We start from the raw sequence: 18,690 nt of genomic DNA, 5'->3' as shown, positions 1-18,690 counted from the left end.
GTGCCACAAACTAGTGGCCTCATCTCTAAGAACAATCCTATGGCACAGTCTTGAAGCCCACAAGTCGGTGAAGCTTCAAGTTGGTTTATATCACACCTCATACTGGTTTAGGCCTTTATGTTCTGTGCCATAGTAGCTCACTTTCCTCTTCTGCCATCATTTCGTACCTCTTCTCTGACTCTTGGTATGTCCTTTCTCACCAGACATCAAATCCCTGAAAGCTCCTTTCTTTCAGTTGCTTCCACCACCCAATTCTACTGCAGAAACTTCGCCTGACTCAATGCACAGAAGACTGCAACATAATAACCACGCTTTAAAATTTTAAACTATAATGGAGTTGCAGGGATGAAATACCCAGCATATCTTACGAGGTTCACATACCCCTCTCTTGTAACTACAAAATAATAAGTTTTAGCACGTACTGCTGTTAGCACGACCCTCTTGCCAAGCTGTAGACAATCCCTTTTCAAATCACCTGCAGCATCCACCCAGTAAACATCCATTTGTCATTGCCTGACTGATCATCTTCCTGGATGTCACAGAGAAGGACTGTTTCTGCTCCCTGCTAGCTTGGACAAGACATAACCTTCTGATTTACCTATACATAAAACATGAGAAAAGGCTGGAATCAGAACCATAAAACCCCTTTGAATTAGATTAGGGGTATGGGGTTTTTTTCTTCAAAGTGTTTCAATCCATTAAATATATATAAAAAAGGTAAAAAAATCAAATTCCGTGTACCACTGGGAAATGAATATTCCTCCATGCACACCAGCTGAGACTCAGGACAAGTATTTCGCTTAAAAGAATTCCTAAATATGAGGAACTTTTAGGAGTATATGTCAAACAGTGTGTTCCTAAGAGATTTAAGCATATTGTGGTTATCCATTTCCAGCTGTTTCTGTGGAGTCAAACTTTGTTTTTATGTTAACAGATAACATTATTATCACATTTTGGGAAGAATAGTGGCATCAAGCACAGATACATCACTGACTGTGCAGAACACCATTTGAAAATATGCTTGTTTTTTGAGTCTTTAATAATGGATCAAAAATATAGCCAAATTCAATGCCACTTTAAATGTGTTCCGAATGTGAGTTCACATGACTGAGTGTACAGTACACAAAGGATCCCTCATCACTTAATTTACTTTAACCTCCCAACCATTTCCACTTGACAGAAGACACTGTAAATTAACTTTTTTCTAAAATGGTTGAAGCATAAAATCCACAGAGTCCAAAAATTCACCAGTGGCACCTGACTTCAGCTGCCTGTTATTCACAGAAATTTAAATGCATAAATAGGAATTAGTAAAGTGACTGCTTTCATGGATCTGTCCACACAGGCATCTTGAAAATCTCACTTTATATTTTACTGCTACACTGATAGTACTAGAAGTCCACGGGAAGTGAGGCTGAGGTTTGACTTCTGAGTAAATATTGGTTTATACTACAAAACACAATTCCATTACCTCAGAGGATCTATGTAAGTGTAACTGACTGGAACACTGTAAACAATTAGGCTAATGATATACATGAAGGAAGAATTCATACTAGATGATAAAACAACCAATATTTTCTATTTATTCATCTACAAGTATTTACAGATTACTTCATGGAGAAGATCAACAAGATGCAGCACACTAGAAGAGTATAAAATACCCAATAATAAGCAGAAAAACAAAACTGGCTCTGCCAGTTAACCCCTGTTCAAAAGACTGAACAAGGGGAAACCAAACACAACTGCAAATACTAATATACAATTTAAATACGCAACCTGTGAATCTTACTGCCAACCTGTGGAGATCACACTGAGAAAAACATTTAGCAGGATCCAAAGAAAGAGTTCTGTATTTATTTGAACTAAATACCTGCAGGTGTTGTAAATTAAGTATTTCCTCTTGAAGAGACTTAGAAAAAATGTTGCCCAAAGGAAATTTTATGATGATTGTTCAATGCAAGACTATTGCACTTTCTTCTAAATCTGAACCATGCACAGTGCTCAATTATTTGGCTGAATCCTCAGATCTGGAATGGGGATATGCAGGTTTGTTGCTGGAACAGAAAGTATCCAGACGGAAAGGAAAGTGCATTACCAAGGTCTATTGTACAACCATAAGGCAGAGGGCAGGACTCAAACCATGGCTTTTTTGAAGCATTTTCTTTTGTAGCAATCTCCTGTTTGGAATTACAATATCAAGTGTGTAATGGCAGCAATTTCTATTTTCAGAACAATGCATCTGTTTATGCAATGGAGTTTCTTTTGCTCAAATGTGCCTGCTCCTAACTGTAAAACAGGTGTCTGTTTTGTTTTTTTTTTTTAAATATAGCGGTGCAGACCCTCCTGTGAAAAAAATCATTCCTTGAGCTGGAAGCAGTGATGAAAGAGTGCTCACTTGGGTTGCTGATACATGCTTAGTACTTTGTGTTGCTCTCCAGTGATTTTCCACAGAGGCAGGCTAAGGAGTGGGGTTGGCCAAGTTCTAAAGAGTCCTTGAAGGACGGTAGTGGCAGCGAAGTCTCTAGAGGGAGAAGGTAACCCACAGAGAGAAAGAAAGCACATATGCAACAGTAAGAGAAAGCCCCAGGAACCCATGGGAGATGGAAGGGTTTCAAAATATCGATGTTGTGGATTTCCATGGTCGTGAGCCTCGAGAAAAATCCATACCATTATTAATTTTATATCTCTTTCTTTGCCTGTTCCAAATCCTAGCAGTGGACCAGAGCATCAACACATTCACTCAGTCGGTGATCCTCCTGTGGAGGCCTAGGGAAAAGCTAAAGCTCCCCACGCCACAGCGAGAGCAGCAATGTGTTCACCAACTGCCCTTCATGGAGAGAGCACAGCCCTGGGGGGCCTGGCGGCGTGCCAGATCGGAGCAGGGAAGGTATAATTTACACACTGCCATGCAAGCTCCAGCAAATCAGTCTCCTGGCAAGAAAAGCGCAGCATTTCAGTCTTCACGAACTCCCAGCAGAGTGGCAAATAGATACATACTCAACTAAATGCCACAACTATATGGGCTGAACCTGAATATGCTTAGTTCAGTTTAAAAAACTGGGGTGTGGGGAGAATATTAATATTTTCATTGCTTTTTTTTTCTGTTCACTCACTGTGTGTTTACCATAAATTAGACCTGCTGAGAGTGTGATGCTGAGCAACCCATATGGCAAATACTCAACTGAGAGATGTGAAAGGAAAATCACTTTTTTGTTTCTGAATTATCTCTAGTCCCTTTATTTAGAAAGTCTTGTTTAAGAGCAAATACTAAGAAACAAGCCTGCTAATCCTATTTATATAGGGAAGAAAGGATGACAAACTTTTTAGACCAAAACAATACATTTTCAGTAAAATATGATTCAGTATGTGATGAAATCTGACAAAAAACAGTGCTTAACTCAGTGCTCAGTTAAGATTTTTGGTTTTAAAACAATTGCAGGAGTTCTTGGTTGTACAATTGCCATTTATTCATACTCATCCCCAAATCCTTCTTCAGCTAAAAGAATCCACAGCTAGTGTAAATCCAGGGTCTTCTACCAACCGAAATGTTGACCTAACAGTTCCTATTGTGGGTACAAAATTAATCTATTCCAACATTTTTCCTTTCTAGTGTGTGACAAACACTCAGAGAATGAATTAGCGTACACAGATGTCTGGCATCCATGAAGCCTAAAAAAAATCAAATTCTGCGTGTGGAATCAGGCACAGATTGCTGACTATATCTCTCTGGCAATCTTGCAGTGGGGGAAAAAAAGAAAATTGGACTGCAAGAAGATTCCCTGTGGAATCTGTTTACTCTTACCTTTCTGTTTCTGTAAGTCTACATCTTTTTTTTTTTTTTCTTCCCCCCCCACCCCCAGGAGAGGGAGGAGGGAGGGAGAGACATGTTTTATGAAAATTCATTGGAAATGTGACTAAGAAAAAGGCATGAACAACAGCAAGACAGAAATGCTGAAACGCAGTCAGGCTACAGAATATCTAGTAGTGAGACTTGTCCTTCTGTAAAAACAACCAGAACTAGCAATAAATAGATACCAAGTAATAGCTTTTGTTGGCAAAGGTAGAATCCAGGGTAGGAGAGATTTTCTTCAACTGGTTTCGTTGTTCATGCAAAGGAAGAAGAAAAATCATCTGGCAATGAAGACAGACAATTCTGCCAGGTCCTCTCTTTGATTTTACTACTAACTCTATAGTCCTGTTTCACCTGAGCCAAAGAACCATGCAACCCGTATTCAGATTCATTACTTCTTTCTTGCAGAACTGACGATAACATTCTCCCAAGTGTGAAAGGGTTGTATATACGCCTGAATTCCCCATCTCTACAATGCAAATACTGTGATTTTTCTTATTTGGGGAAGATAAAATAATCAGCTGCCATAGTTTTCATTTGGCATAAACTTAGTGGCCCCAATAAACCTCTTCCTGTTTTATATCAGCGTTAAGTGCTGTGTTTATCTCATGTTCAGAAGGAAAGGGGACTATAAGAATCCTGGAAGAGAGCCGTCCGATATGCATAAGAAATTCTGATGCATTGAGAGTTACATAATCACAGCTGAAGAAAGTACCCTGTGCTAACTTTTTTATCTAAACAGTAATGAGAACTCTGTGGCTTTGTATAAAACCACAAGAATTATGCTAGCATGAGAAAGGAAAATCTCTCCACAGCTAAGTTTTCAGTCAAAGCATGATTTTGTTATTAACTACAAATCACAAATATGGAGAAAGTTATGAAACTCAAATTACTGAGATTTATTCTTCAGATAGAATAATGTAAAAAAAAATAAAAAGCAAATAGGAAAAAAAAAGAAATGCTAAAAACCTATCTAAGACCTTTAACACTTCCTACTCTTTTTATCATATTCAATAAATTCAATCTGTACTTAGCAACTTTGGTTAAAGATATTGCAATTATTTCAGAAATGAGGCAATTTCAGGACTAAAAAGAATATATTCATACATAGCATTCCTTATGGAGAAAAATAATATAAGTCTCTATCTCCAAAGCAGTGCAAAATTACCTTGAAGGAATTTTCATTCAATACTTGATTTATCAAGTCTATACAGAGAAGGAAAAAATGGTCAAAAAGTAAGATGTTGCAATACTTGCAATATACACAGGAGTTCTGAATGTCGGTTTCTGTAGAGTCAAAGAGTCTGCAGGTTAGACTTAACCTGTATTCACTTACATACAAAGAATAAAATTTACACAAGCAATCTAGCTATGGAGTTGCAGAAGAAATTATATTTTTTGGTGAATAACATTCATGCAGCAGCTTTATGATGAAAACTACATTTTGTTAGAGAGGTGAAGAAGCTGTGAATAATTGTGAGTATAGAAGCGGTGATCTTTCTGAGAAAAACTTTTATCTGTCTCCTAGAAAGAGAGGAAGAAAAACTGCATTCTTTGGTAGAATTACAGCTGATGTTCTTACCTACTCTGAATTTGCATATTCAAATAGGGGCTGAAGGGTTTCAACTTGAGTAATTTTGTGGGTTTTTTTTGATCCCTGTATTATAAATGAAATATATTGAAAAGTACATAAAATTAAATAAACTTGAAGTTTTCAGCCAGACAGAACACTTGACTTCAAGTAAGCTTGAGAGTGTACCCAGTTGCACAGAGTCGAAAGAAGGATCTTCTTCCCTGTCATCATCTAACCAGAGAACATAAATGCCAAAAAATCTTACAGAGCACTTGATTTGACTAATTCAAAATTCCAAAATGTTCTTACACCTTAAAATAACTGATAGCTTCAGGACTAGGCTCCTGATATGTAGAAGAAGGTATAAAATTCAAGGGCACATGCTAAAAACACAGGCTATTGTAATGTTTACAAGCGTTAAGCGTGCACTTACATTCCAGTTCAGAAGGTGTTTTAGGTACACGCTTTGCCAAACGGATGGAACAAAATGAGTATTTCAAGACACAGCAGACATATTTTGTTGGTTTTCTGCATCAAAATATCACTATTCTAAATAAATATTGCACGATTTTAAATGTGTGGGGTTTTTTTTAATTTCTAAATGAAAAAACACAAAAGCAGTCACCAAGACAGACATTTGCTTAGAAATACCCTGTATCTATCACTTCCTGTGGCCAGTATTGCCGTCTTCTGTAGTAATGCAACACTAACACTAGCAAACCCAAAAGAAGTCTTTTTATTTATAGCTGGAATTATATTATAATCTTGGATTGACAGTTTAATGTGCTAATCAAGTTGTTTCCCACACAATAGCAAAGAAAAAATAGCAGCAAATAAATATATAATAATAGCAGCAAATAAAATGTAACTTTTCTGTAATATTCATATTGTTGTTATCCCTAACTATTATCAGTTTCTATAATCTCATGCATTATGGCCAGATCTTAAAATATTAAATGTCCAAATTAGTTTTACACTAAAATTTTTAAAAAGTGTATTGTATTTCATAGAAAAAACTCTTTATATGCTGAACATTTCTCAAAACAGCACCTCCCGCTGTCAATGTCTATGCCCCATGAGCAGCTGAGCTGAGATGCTACTGACAAAAACTAGAAGAGTACACAAATGATAAATTAGTCAGCTTTGTAGAAGTCAGGAATGCAATCCAATAATGATACTGTAGATGACAGCATTTTATTTAGCTGAGAGATAGTGCATATTATACAGCTATATTTCATCAAGAAACTATCTTAATTTATTTAAACACATTTCATAAATGATACAAAAGAAAATACAGTTTATCTTCTTGAACAATGTACTTGTAAACACAAGCACATTTTTACTGTAATGTTAGTAGATTAATCTGATGTTTATGCTTATTCCTTTAATAATTCCTATAGTTATTTTACTTTGTTTATTAACTTTTGAACCAAGATTGAACAAAACCAGTAAAGGCAAAATCATAAACAATAGCATGGGCCAAATTTAGACCCGATGTCACACAAATAACAGATGAAGTCTACTCAATTTCTTCAGACACTCAAATAAACTGAAATCCTACATACACACCATTGCAGACCGGATATCACTGTATACCTCGTGCATTCTTAAAAAGATACTGCAAGTACTTCTGGTTTACTACGACTTATGACAGCAGTATGGAATAAGATAATCAAATACACCTTGCAAAAATGACAGTTGAATAAATCATTATTTAATGATTTAAGCACAGGATGAATTGGACTAACTGATAAATACAATGGTCTTGGCCAGTTTTACAAGTTTACATTTTTCTCACATCGTAAGGGACTGTAATGAATACCTTGCCCGACATCCTACATGACTTCACGCAGAAACATTTCACTGAGTAGGGGAACTTTAGCTCATATCACCCTCGCATCATCTTCTGGAAGGGATCTGGTCTTGATTTTAAAACTATAAGGAATCCTGATAATCACTGTAATCAATGTTGGTTTTGCTGCCATTTGATTTCACATCGTTAATTAGGAAGCACTTTTTCATACCTTTAGAGACGAGTAACTAACCACAACAGAGAATTCATCAGGTCTGCCTCAGCTCTCCACACCTTGGATCGTACTCATTACAACTGGGGTACTTCAGCTGACCCGAGGCATCAACAGAAGAGCTACCCTCCTCCAGAACACAGCAGTCTGACATTAAACATTAGTACGGTATTTACGTTAATGCATGCTTGGCTGCATTACTCAGTCCTATAAGGTGATGACTTAACCCTCCTAATACTTCTAAAAAAGCAAACGAAAGTATGTTCAAGCTTTGTGTACTATATATGTTATACATTTTCCTACAGGCAGATCTCACACACTGACATTTTAAGACCTTAATTAAAGTTGATTTATTTACAAATGGTATGTTTTCAACTCTCAGAAATGATGTATTTAATGTTTTATTTTTAAACACAATTAAAAAATAATATATAAATATATACATACTGCAAATGTAATACAGATAACAAATTCATTTAAGCCCATTTATGCACATTAGTGACACACCATGTGGCAGAAAGACTAGGACTACAAGAAGACCCCTTGGCGATTTATTTTATATTAAATCCCTAATGGCCTCTTCTCATCTTTGCAAAAATATGCACAAAAGTCCAGACTATGCAGCCATTGAAATGAATGGTTATTTATTTGCTAAACGAGAACCCTATGTTTAATGTTCCTTAGACATAAGGTAGTCTGCAAAAGTCGCATTCCTACAGCTCCATACATCATTTATTTTACATACCCTAACTTCTCACAACAGGCATCAGAAAAATATCTCTGAACAGCATTGCTATTGTAAGTTGCTGCGAATTTTGCTTCCAATTCCATTACTGGAAGATTAAATGTTAACATGTTTACTTGGGATTTTCTTCTTGTTTTGTTTTTAGCATTAAAAACAAATTCATGGACCAATCTGATGCCATTTAAAATATGTTTATATTTATACTGCAAGAAAAAAGTTCCCAAATACATAACCATGGTCCAATCATTACAGACAGACAACAAAAGTTCTAACATGTTGTAATTTCACTTAACCGTGTGCAATAGTCTACCTAGCACTTGTTTGACAGCTCCAGCTGAGACAGAGATTCTAGATTTGCTTTACAGAAATATTAAAAGCATCACTTTTCATAATACACAAATAAAATTGTCCAAATTAGTAACACAGTTGCATGTCATACTACTACTACAAAACAGCCTGAAAATTAAACCTATTTATTCATTAGGATCAGGCTATTTATTCATTAGGAAGCAGATCCACTGTGCACCCAAATATTTCTAAATTTCCTAAGTTACAGTTGCTGGAACAACCACTGTGAGTTTCTCTGACACACAGAGGACAAAGAGGAAAGTTGCTGCAAGAGCCAGAACTTTCCCTTGGTACCATCCCCAACTCATTTGGACTACTAGATGCTACCTAAGGTTAGTTGAGCTCACTGTGCTGGCATGAACTTGCAGGTCACTTTCCTGGGGCAACAACACTGGTGACAGCAGCCTCCACTGAGGCTCTGATGTTTTCTCTAAACCTCTTGGTTGGCACCCCCATAGAGGTGGCTCCAACCTTACGATACTAAAAGATTATACAACCTCTACAGCCTGGAAACTGTCTTTATGAAGTATTCAGATAGCATGGCCAGAAACATGAACAAGAACCTCAACAGATCGGTCAGCCTTCAGAACGCACGTGTTCCCCTGTCTGTAGCAGCCAACAGCAGGCAATTTTCAGTTTTCAGTCAGCAGACAATTTTCAGTCAGTTTTCAACTGACTGCCCTGCTTCTCCCTGGAGAAACTTGATTTTCTATCTATCTTCCTAAGTTACTGCAAGTTCTGTGAGCAGTTAGCATTTTCATGAATCAAAAGACTAAGGACTTAGTCCAACAAACACGTTATTAAGCTACAACATCATGAGCCATTTCATCTAAATGACACTCATGAAACCTGGATTGTTCTTCTGGTGCACTACACTTAAGAAAGCAGAGAACAGAGTTCAGTTTACAAAGGAAGTATTCCTTTCTCAGGAAAAAAATGACTTTCACAGAAAGTCACATTGAGAAGATATTTCTCATTTCCAAGAGAATTCCAGCAGAGAACAAGCAAAATATACTCTCAGGGTATAACATAATGTAACAGAAATTAACTGTAACGCATGCACTCCACTTTGCTACAATATCCTATGAGTAATCATTATTATGACTTGGGGAAACTTTCCGGCAAAGGCAACAAAAATAACTGTGATGTGGGCACTGTCACTTTTCGTTTGTCACTCTCTTGAAAAAATGCTGCTCTGCATGTGAAATCCAAGTAGCATACGCTCTGGCAGCCAGTCATTAGAGACACAGGTCTGATTTCAACTTACAGCTTTAATGCCACCTAAATCCAGGAAGCCCAGATCCAAAGGCAGTTATCTCAAAGCCGCATATAGACTCTTTCAGAAACCTAAACACCGGCACTCAAAATGCCTTCCCTGCTTTTATCACTAATGACAACACTGTCTATTCCTTTAATACCTGAAAGATTCGCTTTTATCAAGACACTTAAAACTCAGTCAGTTGACAACAAGAAAGCCAGCAGACACGGGATGTAAATCACACACTGTTGATTGATTATCAGTAGGTACATACAAATAAAGCACTGAGATCCACTGCGCTACTATTTTTGCATTCATGTCTGTCTTTATGAGAAACTGGAATGTACCTGCATGTGTCATACATGTCTGAGTACTGCTATGCAATAGTATTAACTTACAACTGATGACTTATTAGTTACCATCATTCCATTCCTTATAAAGTACAGAACTTAGAAAACGTTCCCACAGATACTAGGAAATCTGTATCAATACTAATAAAATAGGGTTTATAGTAACATATCTAACACAAGCTTCAATTAATTTAAATTCATGGCACATTTATGAAATAAAAGATTAATATCCTCATTTACAGAGGGGAAACTGAGGAAACTATTTATTTATTTAACATAGGAAATTAGCAGTAGAGAAGGGAAAGGAACTTAGCTCCAGATCAAGACTTTGCTAAAAGGAGCATCCACCCTCTCAAGAACAGAGAATTATTTCAGAATCTGCTTGCAGTAAAGATCTGTAAAACTTGCCATAAAAACAGAAATAAGGAGGGCTTAGAATCACATGACTTAGAATCATGTGCTACTGAGTTGTGACATTTGTTAGAATATCAGACTTCCTAATCTCTGTCTTTACTATTGTGAAACTCTGACTGAAATCAGAACTTGAGTGTTGAGCTGCAACACTTTCACTCTTCATGATACACGCAGCAGGGAATGCATGGTTGTGAACAGCTTACTCTACACAACTATAATCGTATAATCATCATCTTTGTTCTTAGCAGTATCGCCTACAAGGTAAACCATTGACCCAAGGCAAATAATCAAGCCTATAGAAAGCACTTTAATGAAAGATACTTTTACATACCTGTTGATTTAAAAAAAAAAATCTTGACCTTGTGAGATTTCTGAAGAAGCAAACACATTAGAGATTCAACACCTGCAGCAAAGCCAAGCCTGCTCTTCATGTTCCCTTAATGTTTTATCAGGTAATGTCTGAAGATGAATAACAAATTATTACTCAGCATTATTACTGCTGAGAAAATCCTGAAGTCATTAAAGTTTGTGTAACAGAATTCTAAACTGAATAGACAGACAGGTCAGGACAGTTTTGTCTGTAATTCCCTTATATGTGTTATGTTTCTGATACTGGGTGAAGTAACTAGTGCAGAATGTTTTTACAAGCTATCTCCCTTACCATCACACAGACCGTATCATCCCTGGCTCTAATAAGAGTAAGTAAAAATGGTCTTGTGCTGGTCAAGCACTGTAAATCAGGGAGTTCAGAAAATGTTTGAACAAAGGGCAAAAATGCAGGAAATGCAAAACTGATCTCCACCCCAACTGTGAAAAGTGTGACTTTGTAAACATTGTAACTAGTTACACCCCTGAAAAATTAGCTCTTTCTGAAGGAAACTATTCACAGCAGAACAACAGAGAGCAAAAAATGGAAAGAGATACCTGTAACTTCCAGAAAAACACCATCAAAAGTGCTAGTAATAAAATTACTTAACAGATTGGGATTAAAAACCAGTAAAACACTAATCAGTTTGTTCTTTTTACAGGCAACTGAATCTCCTTTTTCTTCCATGATGGCTACTAGGTATGTCCGAAGAAAAACAATTATGAAACATTTATTGCTTGACCACCAGATCTTGACATTCCTTTAACAAAGTATGTCAGCATCAAATGTTACACAATCACTGAAAAAATTTTGAAAATTTGCCTGCTTTTAGGACTACGAAAACCTACTCTTGCCAAATTCAATTTGTGAGTTGCGGCCAAAAGGAAGACAAGTTTTAGGTTATGATTAATTTGAATATGTAGAGTAGTAAAGATGAGCTCAGCCACATTTAGCTGGAGCTTAGATCTGTGGAGTGCAAGGCCTGCATTCTACACAGTCTATTAAACAAGATTAAAAGGAAAATAAATAAAAAGAAAATGTAATGCTAAAGCTAGCTCCTAATTACTAGCCCTGTGTGTCCACCACTCACTGAAACTGACAGAATAAAAGAGAAGGATTTAAATGAAAAGAAGAGGAACATTTTATTAAGAATTTTTTAAAATCCCATTTCCTTTTTTGGGGATTTATCTTAAAATACTCTTTCCCCATCGCCTTTTCTCCCGACCTTGGCATAATTTTCAGGAGCAAAATTATGGTTCACGAAGCAGTGCAGGTTTGGTGGCTGGTAAAGATTGCTTGACACTGAGAAACTAACCAAGAAACTAACAGATTCTGCTTCATTTCTTGAAGCTTTGCTACCCAATTTGCTTTGTATATTTTAGTACACAAGCAGAAATCTGTGGATAATTATTAGCTGGATTGCACCACAAACTTCTTCAACCACAGAAGCACCTTATTTTTTGTAAAATGCATCACAAAAGACATGTTGTAAGAAGTCTCATAGGATGTACACAGGGAAGAACTATTCAAGTCATTTTTTTTTTAGTGCCATTTGAAGTAAAATAAAGTTTTGATTCAAGTAAAATGCAAAAGTAGAAGATGACAACTTCTTTTGCATGTGTCCTGGTTTCGGCTGGGATAAAGTTAATTTTCTTTCTAGTAGCTGGTATAGTGCTGTGTTTCGGATTTAGGATGAGAATAATGTTGATAACACACTGATGTTTTAGTTACTGCTGAGCTACCCAGAGTCAAGGCCTTTTCTGCTTCTCACCCCACCCCACCAGCGAGCAGGCTGGGGGTGCACAAGACGTTGGGAGGGGACACAGTTGGGACAGCTGACCCCAACTGACCAAAGGGACATTCCATACCATATGACGTCAGGCTCAGCATATAAACTAGGGGAAAAGCTGGCCGGGGGTCCGCTGCTCAGGAACTGGCTGGGCATTGGTCAGCAGGTGGTGAGCAATTGCATGGTGCATCACTTGTTTTGTATATTCTTTTATCATTATTTTCCTTTTCTTTTCTGTCCTGTTAAGTTGTCTTCATCTCAGTCCATGAGTTTTACCTTTTTTTTTTTTAAACCTTTCCCCCATCCCACTGTGGAAGTGGAGTAAGCGAACAGCTGTGTGGTGTTTAGCTGCCTGCCGGGTCAAACCACAACAGCATGTCAAATACTTTTGTATGGGTGACCTTCAGGCAAATGGTGAGATGGTAAATTGCAAATATATACTATGTAAAAGTGTCTCTTTGTTGTTGAGATTTTCTTCAATCTAATTATTTTTATTTTTAATCAGTATGCAAACTTCCATCAGAAGTAATACTGCCATGTCATACTTGTTCAGTGATCTAAATATTAATATTTTTTAATTAATATTTTTACATAATAGCCAGTAACATTTATATCTACTTCAGGTCAAGGTGAATAGCTATTGACATGCATAACACAAATCATTTGAAATAAGGGTACAGAACATACTACGCAAGAGTTTTCCCTAAGCAATTACAGAATGTTTGGGACTAGTCAAAAAAGAAAATCCAAGCAGCCACTTTCAGGCTGTCTCAGGGATACTCATAAAGACAAACCTACAGTTTTGATCCAAAAGATCAAAATTCTAGGAACTTCTGCCCTATTGAGGTCCTTTTGTTTCTACCAATATTTTCTTTTAGGCAATGTGGCGATGGACACACTTCATTACACAGTTTCAAGGTAGGTTTATAGAAAGCATAAAAGAATAGGCCCTCCTCTAAAAAAGCTGCGAGAGAGTTGGAGTGGCTTTATAAGTTGTATGCCATACTGTAAGTGAAAGGCAGGACAAAGTCCTAGTTAGTAACTACCTACTGAAGTAGATAGACAGAAAAGCTCACACCTTCAATTCACCCAAAGGCTGCGATTTGCTGATGCCATTGTTTTAACACACCATGGTACAGGCTAACAGGAAGGAATAATCAGATGCATAACAATGTAAGTCAGACTACAAACAGCTACTGCTTCCCTCAAAGTTAATTAAATCACTGAAAATTCTGCTCATATATAATCTTGAGAAAATAACAGGCTCAAAATTTTTGTTAAAGAACCGTCTCCTATGCAATAGGGCTGTTTACCAACTACGTTGTTTAGGTTTCCTTACCTCCAGTGTCATGTACACAGTGCTAATTGCTACTTTGATTTCTCCATCTGAAATCTCCTTGATATCCTTCAGCATAACCTCCTCAATACTTACACCTGTTTGAGAACAGAAAGGAATTTCAATACATACAAGTATCTACAGCTGACCAGATACAGCAACATAAATTAAAAACACAGCTTAGACCTTAACGCTGAGCCTTCTGTATTTTAGGACATCCTATGAAAAAATGAAAACCAACATTTAATATTTCAATGCTTAATGTTTCGAGAGGGATTTTTTAAGCAAGGAAGAGATTTAAAGGGATGGGGGGAAGCAAACAATGAAGAATTAAGTCTCCTGCAATGAAGTTGTGTGAACACTCAAATTTTTTAAGCAAACTGAATTCCAGATGACGATAAATGTAGAGAGAGAGCATTCCTATGGTCTAATATGAAATCACTAATATGAAACACTTTTGGAATGAGTAATATATTGAAAAGCACATGTGGAATACTATGGTATTTATAAAATATTCAGAAGCAAAGCATTTAAGATATTCTGTAAAAAGTCATTCAACCTTTCTGACCTTCCTCACAAATTGATACCAACACAATGGGTTTTTCTTATGTACATCAAATGGTGAATGAACCAACTAGATGTTTATGTACCACAGAAGCAAAAGTACATATTATCATCAGAAACAACAATGTAAAATTGGAATTGCTTCAGACTGCAACCAAACATGTTGATATGTTTAGGTACAATGTATTGAAAATCCATGACTAAGTTTCTTTAATGGGACATGTCTGTCTAAAATGCTGAGAAGATTCTCTAAATAAATATGTATCATGTATAGGAACATGGTCATATCACACAATCAAAAATACAGATATAATAGCCAAACGTCTATATAAAGAAAGCTGCGAGCCACTTACTTCAGTGCAGGGTGGCAACTAAAATGTCCACAGACTTTTAAAGCTTAGCAGCATAACATCCAAAATGTGTTCGCATGACTGATTTTTAAGAGGCAGCCAAATACCAACTTAAGCCAAAGAAATGAATGCTCTCATTACTGTTCCCATATAGAGTCCAGCTACTGCATTCAATCCAATGACAAGATGAACTGGCTAATGTTCACATATTTATTATATTTATGTGTCTGCTCTTTTAAAAATATTTACAAGTAGCCTGTAGACTTTCTGGTGGGCTACAGCCCACTGTGCCTCAAACAACAAATTCATGAATTCGGGCCAATAAATCATTATTTCTGCATGAAACTGAGAACTTCTTTGCTGAATTGCCCTAATACTGCCTGAAATAACAGGTACATAAGATAAAATATTCAGCAGAGGTTAGAGTCTTCAAAGGACTTCAGAAACTCAACAGCACCTTACTAATACAAACGCCACATGAATATATGCAGTGCTAAATATGTACCTCGTAATACACAGCAAAGAGCGGCTACGAGACAAAAAAAGGGTGTGTATGACATTACTCTCCTCATGTGGCATATAAAAATGATCGGCAACCAATGCCATGCAGACTGAATCCGTTATATCTACTTGTCCAAGTTTTGCGTTTGGTATTAGAGTAAACTTCATGGGCCAAGTACATGACAAACGTTACTAAACCATCTTCCCAGGCACCTGGCAGAACGAAGAACTGAGCTCCACAAAAGCCACCTGGGTCTCTCCAATCCAGGCTGCATTCAGTTCATTTCTGAACTATGACTCCTTGACTAATGTCTGGAGGAACTTCAGGGAACTATGTGAAGATTTACAGCCCTGAACTAATTTAGCTTGTGACCTCACTGAAAGAAAGAGCAAAGGAGGCAGCACCTCAAATTCTGTCCTTAACTAGCAGCTAGGGCAGCCGTCTCAGGCTGACAGTCTGAATTCAGATGGGAGGATTCTGCAGATGGGCGGATAGAGAACGGTTAAAAAAGACGATGAGTCTGCATGGACTCTGTGCATACCTGATATATCTAACAAAGAAATATCTCAGTAATTCAATACTCACTCTTTTGTAACAACTTGGTAGCAAATGCCATTTAACAGAGAGTAAAAAATGTGAGAGTTATTGCAACAATTTTCTTCAGGCTTTTAGAACCTCCCTTCAAAAGCCTGCTACCAAATTTTGCGTTCAGACATTCCCACTTTTGATCACTGAAAAAAATGACAAGTGTGTTGAGCTAGTTCTAGCAGAAGGAAAGGAAAGAATTGCAATTTTCCCACTGCTTCCTTAATCTTGGTCTGAAGTCAAATTCACTTCACCTGTACACAGCCCTCCATAAATCTGGGAAGGTTCGGAAGATAAAATCCACTCCCACACCATGTAGGCAATGGCAGCACAATTTCTGCACGTGGGCTGACACATTGATTATGCCCCTATACTTCATCAACGCAAATTCTTGACTAGTGTACACTTGTAAAAGCAATAAATGAAATAAATTGATGTTTACTTTATCTGTTAAAGCAATACGAGATTATTTAGGAGTTCAGTAGTTCCTCAACAAAAATCACAATTCCATGATTCAGAATGTAAGCCACTTAATTTAAAATTAAATATAACACATGTAACTCTCAATGAAGACAGCATGCTGCAACTATTTTCACCACATACAACGAGCCGATATATTCTGATACAGTTACATAACTAAATTTGTAAAAGGTCTGAAAAATAGAAGCAAGTTGCACTACCTTGTGGGTTAAACTGAGTCTCCTGGAGAACCGAGATAATTTCCTCTCGTGGGGGAAGGTCTGGAAACTTTTCCTCCAAGATTGACAGTACTTTCTCCTGCTGCTCTGTAATTCTGTCAGCCTCCAAAGACATGCAGTTGAAGAGAATGCTTCCTGAAACATTGAGAGACAAAAATCAATGCCCCCTGTAAACAGCAAAGAGGTACTACAGAAACAAGAATGTTTACTGTATCGCCATCCAAGCCCTTTCCTTCTTGTTTCCACTGACGAGTTCACTGAATTAATGCTTTTCACACAAAAATATCCTCCTAACAGGAAAGCAGTTTCTGAAATCTGACCTGAGTGGCTTGTCAGGGCCCATGCTACAGCTAACTGGCTGGTCCCAGCGCTGCCACGGTGTGCAGCACGCTTCTGTACGTCTAACACAGCTCTGCAGCATGGCCACTAGCAAGCAGTGGGACACCAGGGCTTGTTCCTCTCTCTAAGCATTAGACCAAGTCTTGGTACGCTTGGAAACAGTCAATCCACATTGCCAACCTTCCTTCTACAGACGTGTCAATGAACTGCTACAACGGACATAAGGAAGAAATTCTTTGTGATGAGAGTGGTGAGGCACTGGAGCAGGTTGCCCAGAGAAGTTGTGGGTCCCCATCCCTGGAAGTGCTCAAAGTCAGGCTGGATGGGGCTTCAAGCAACCTGATCTAGTGAAAGATGTCCCTGCAAGTGGCAGGGGGTTGGACTAGATGATCTTAAAAGTCATTGGTCATTTTGGTATAACTGACTCCGGCTAATTCCTCGTCAATGAACATACCAAAAAAGCATAGCACATTCAGCCAAACAAAATGATGCATTCAATTTTAAAATTTAAGAGAAACACAATCCAATAAAAAACTTCACCATAATTGGTATGCTTTTACAATACAGAGGTGAGTTTGATGTCTTTTCAGACAACTACGTAGTGCATATATTCCATGCTGGATGTGAGACATTCCTCATGATTCAAGGTTTAAAGTCATGCTTTCATTCCCTGGAGACTGGGATCTCATTTATTAATATACCCAAAGATAGCCTTCACTTCCAATTATTCACACTAAATTAAGGATAATAAAATCTTATACCTCAGCACTGAAATTATTTATTACTGTACTGTGCAGAGGGATTTCAAAAAGTGTATGATTGCATTGCATCATGCTAGGTCAATGAGCAAATCAGTACAAAATAGTATAAGATAGTTATTGTAAGCCAAAACGTTTAGGCTTTAGCACAGAGCTAAGAGAGAAAAAGAAAAATTTGGACACAGCCATCCTCAATCTCACTAGACTGACTAGGACCCAAACATCAGGTACGTATCCATTTTTCTCCTACACTGTCATCACATAAAATAACGAAAAGCATTTCTTCAAAAACCATAAAGCACTTGCAACACAAAACAATTTTGCCATGTTAAGTACACACCTCCTTATTAGACAAATCCTGTGTGGATTAAATAATAAGTAATGCTTAACAAGCCAAAAGCTGTTCCCCATCAGATATTAATTTCTGGAAATTCACATACATGGAATTCCATTCTGTGTTTCTGTAACAGATATTGTAACTGCCAATAATCTTTTAATTCTCAGCATCCCTTTCTTTGTCAGTCTTACCACCACTTTAAGACAATGCTCCTGCCCTATTTGATAGTATTAAAAATATTAAAGAACTACAGACTGCATAAAAATCACGTATGCTCACCCAGATTGACATTTGTAAATTTAGGCACACAGAACATGGCTCCACAGCAAGCAGATTTCAGATGTCTACAGGTAAATAACTGATATACGAAGCACACAAGGTATCTATATATATTAGCAAAGCCTATTTTTCAGTCCCTTTTATATGAAGCAAGTTTCTCAATCAGCAGCCTCCAGGATAATTCATCTCACAATATCCCTTCGTTGTTCCCACCTCTAACCAGA

The 18,690-nt window shown here is 37.3% G+C and overlaps 1 protein-coding gene across 3 annotated transcripts in view; it reads right to left on the bottom strand.

Annotated features, from left to right (window-relative positions):
- The window catches only part of PRUNE2 (prune homolog 2 with BCH domain), a 117,711-nt gene that overhangs the window by 90,660 nt on the left and 8,361 nt on the right, over positions 1-18,690 (bottom strand). For 2 of the 3 annotated variants that reach the window (XM_075136509.1, XM_075136511.1), the window contains exons 4-5: positions 16,736-16,888; positions 14,058-14,152 (exon numbers count right to left, since the gene is read on the bottom strand). In XM_075136509.1, coding sequence (XP_074992610.1) covers positions 14,058-14,152; positions 16,736-16,888 — 248 coding nt within the window. Of the gene's footprint in view, positions 1-14,057; positions 14,153-16,732; positions 16,889-18,690 lie in introns of all 3 variants that reach the window. The other variant, XM_075136510.1, reaches the window with a different exon arrangement.

The sequence above is a fragment of the Calonectris borealis genome, chromosome Z, assembly GCF_964195595.1.
Source record: "Calonectris borealis chromosome Z, bCalBor7.hap1.2, whole genome shotgun sequence".
Classification (NCBI taxonomy): Eukaryota; Metazoa; Chordata; class Aves; order Procellariiformes; family Procellariidae; genus Calonectris; species Calonectris borealis.
This window is presented reverse-complemented; position numbering and strand designations above follow the sequence as displayed.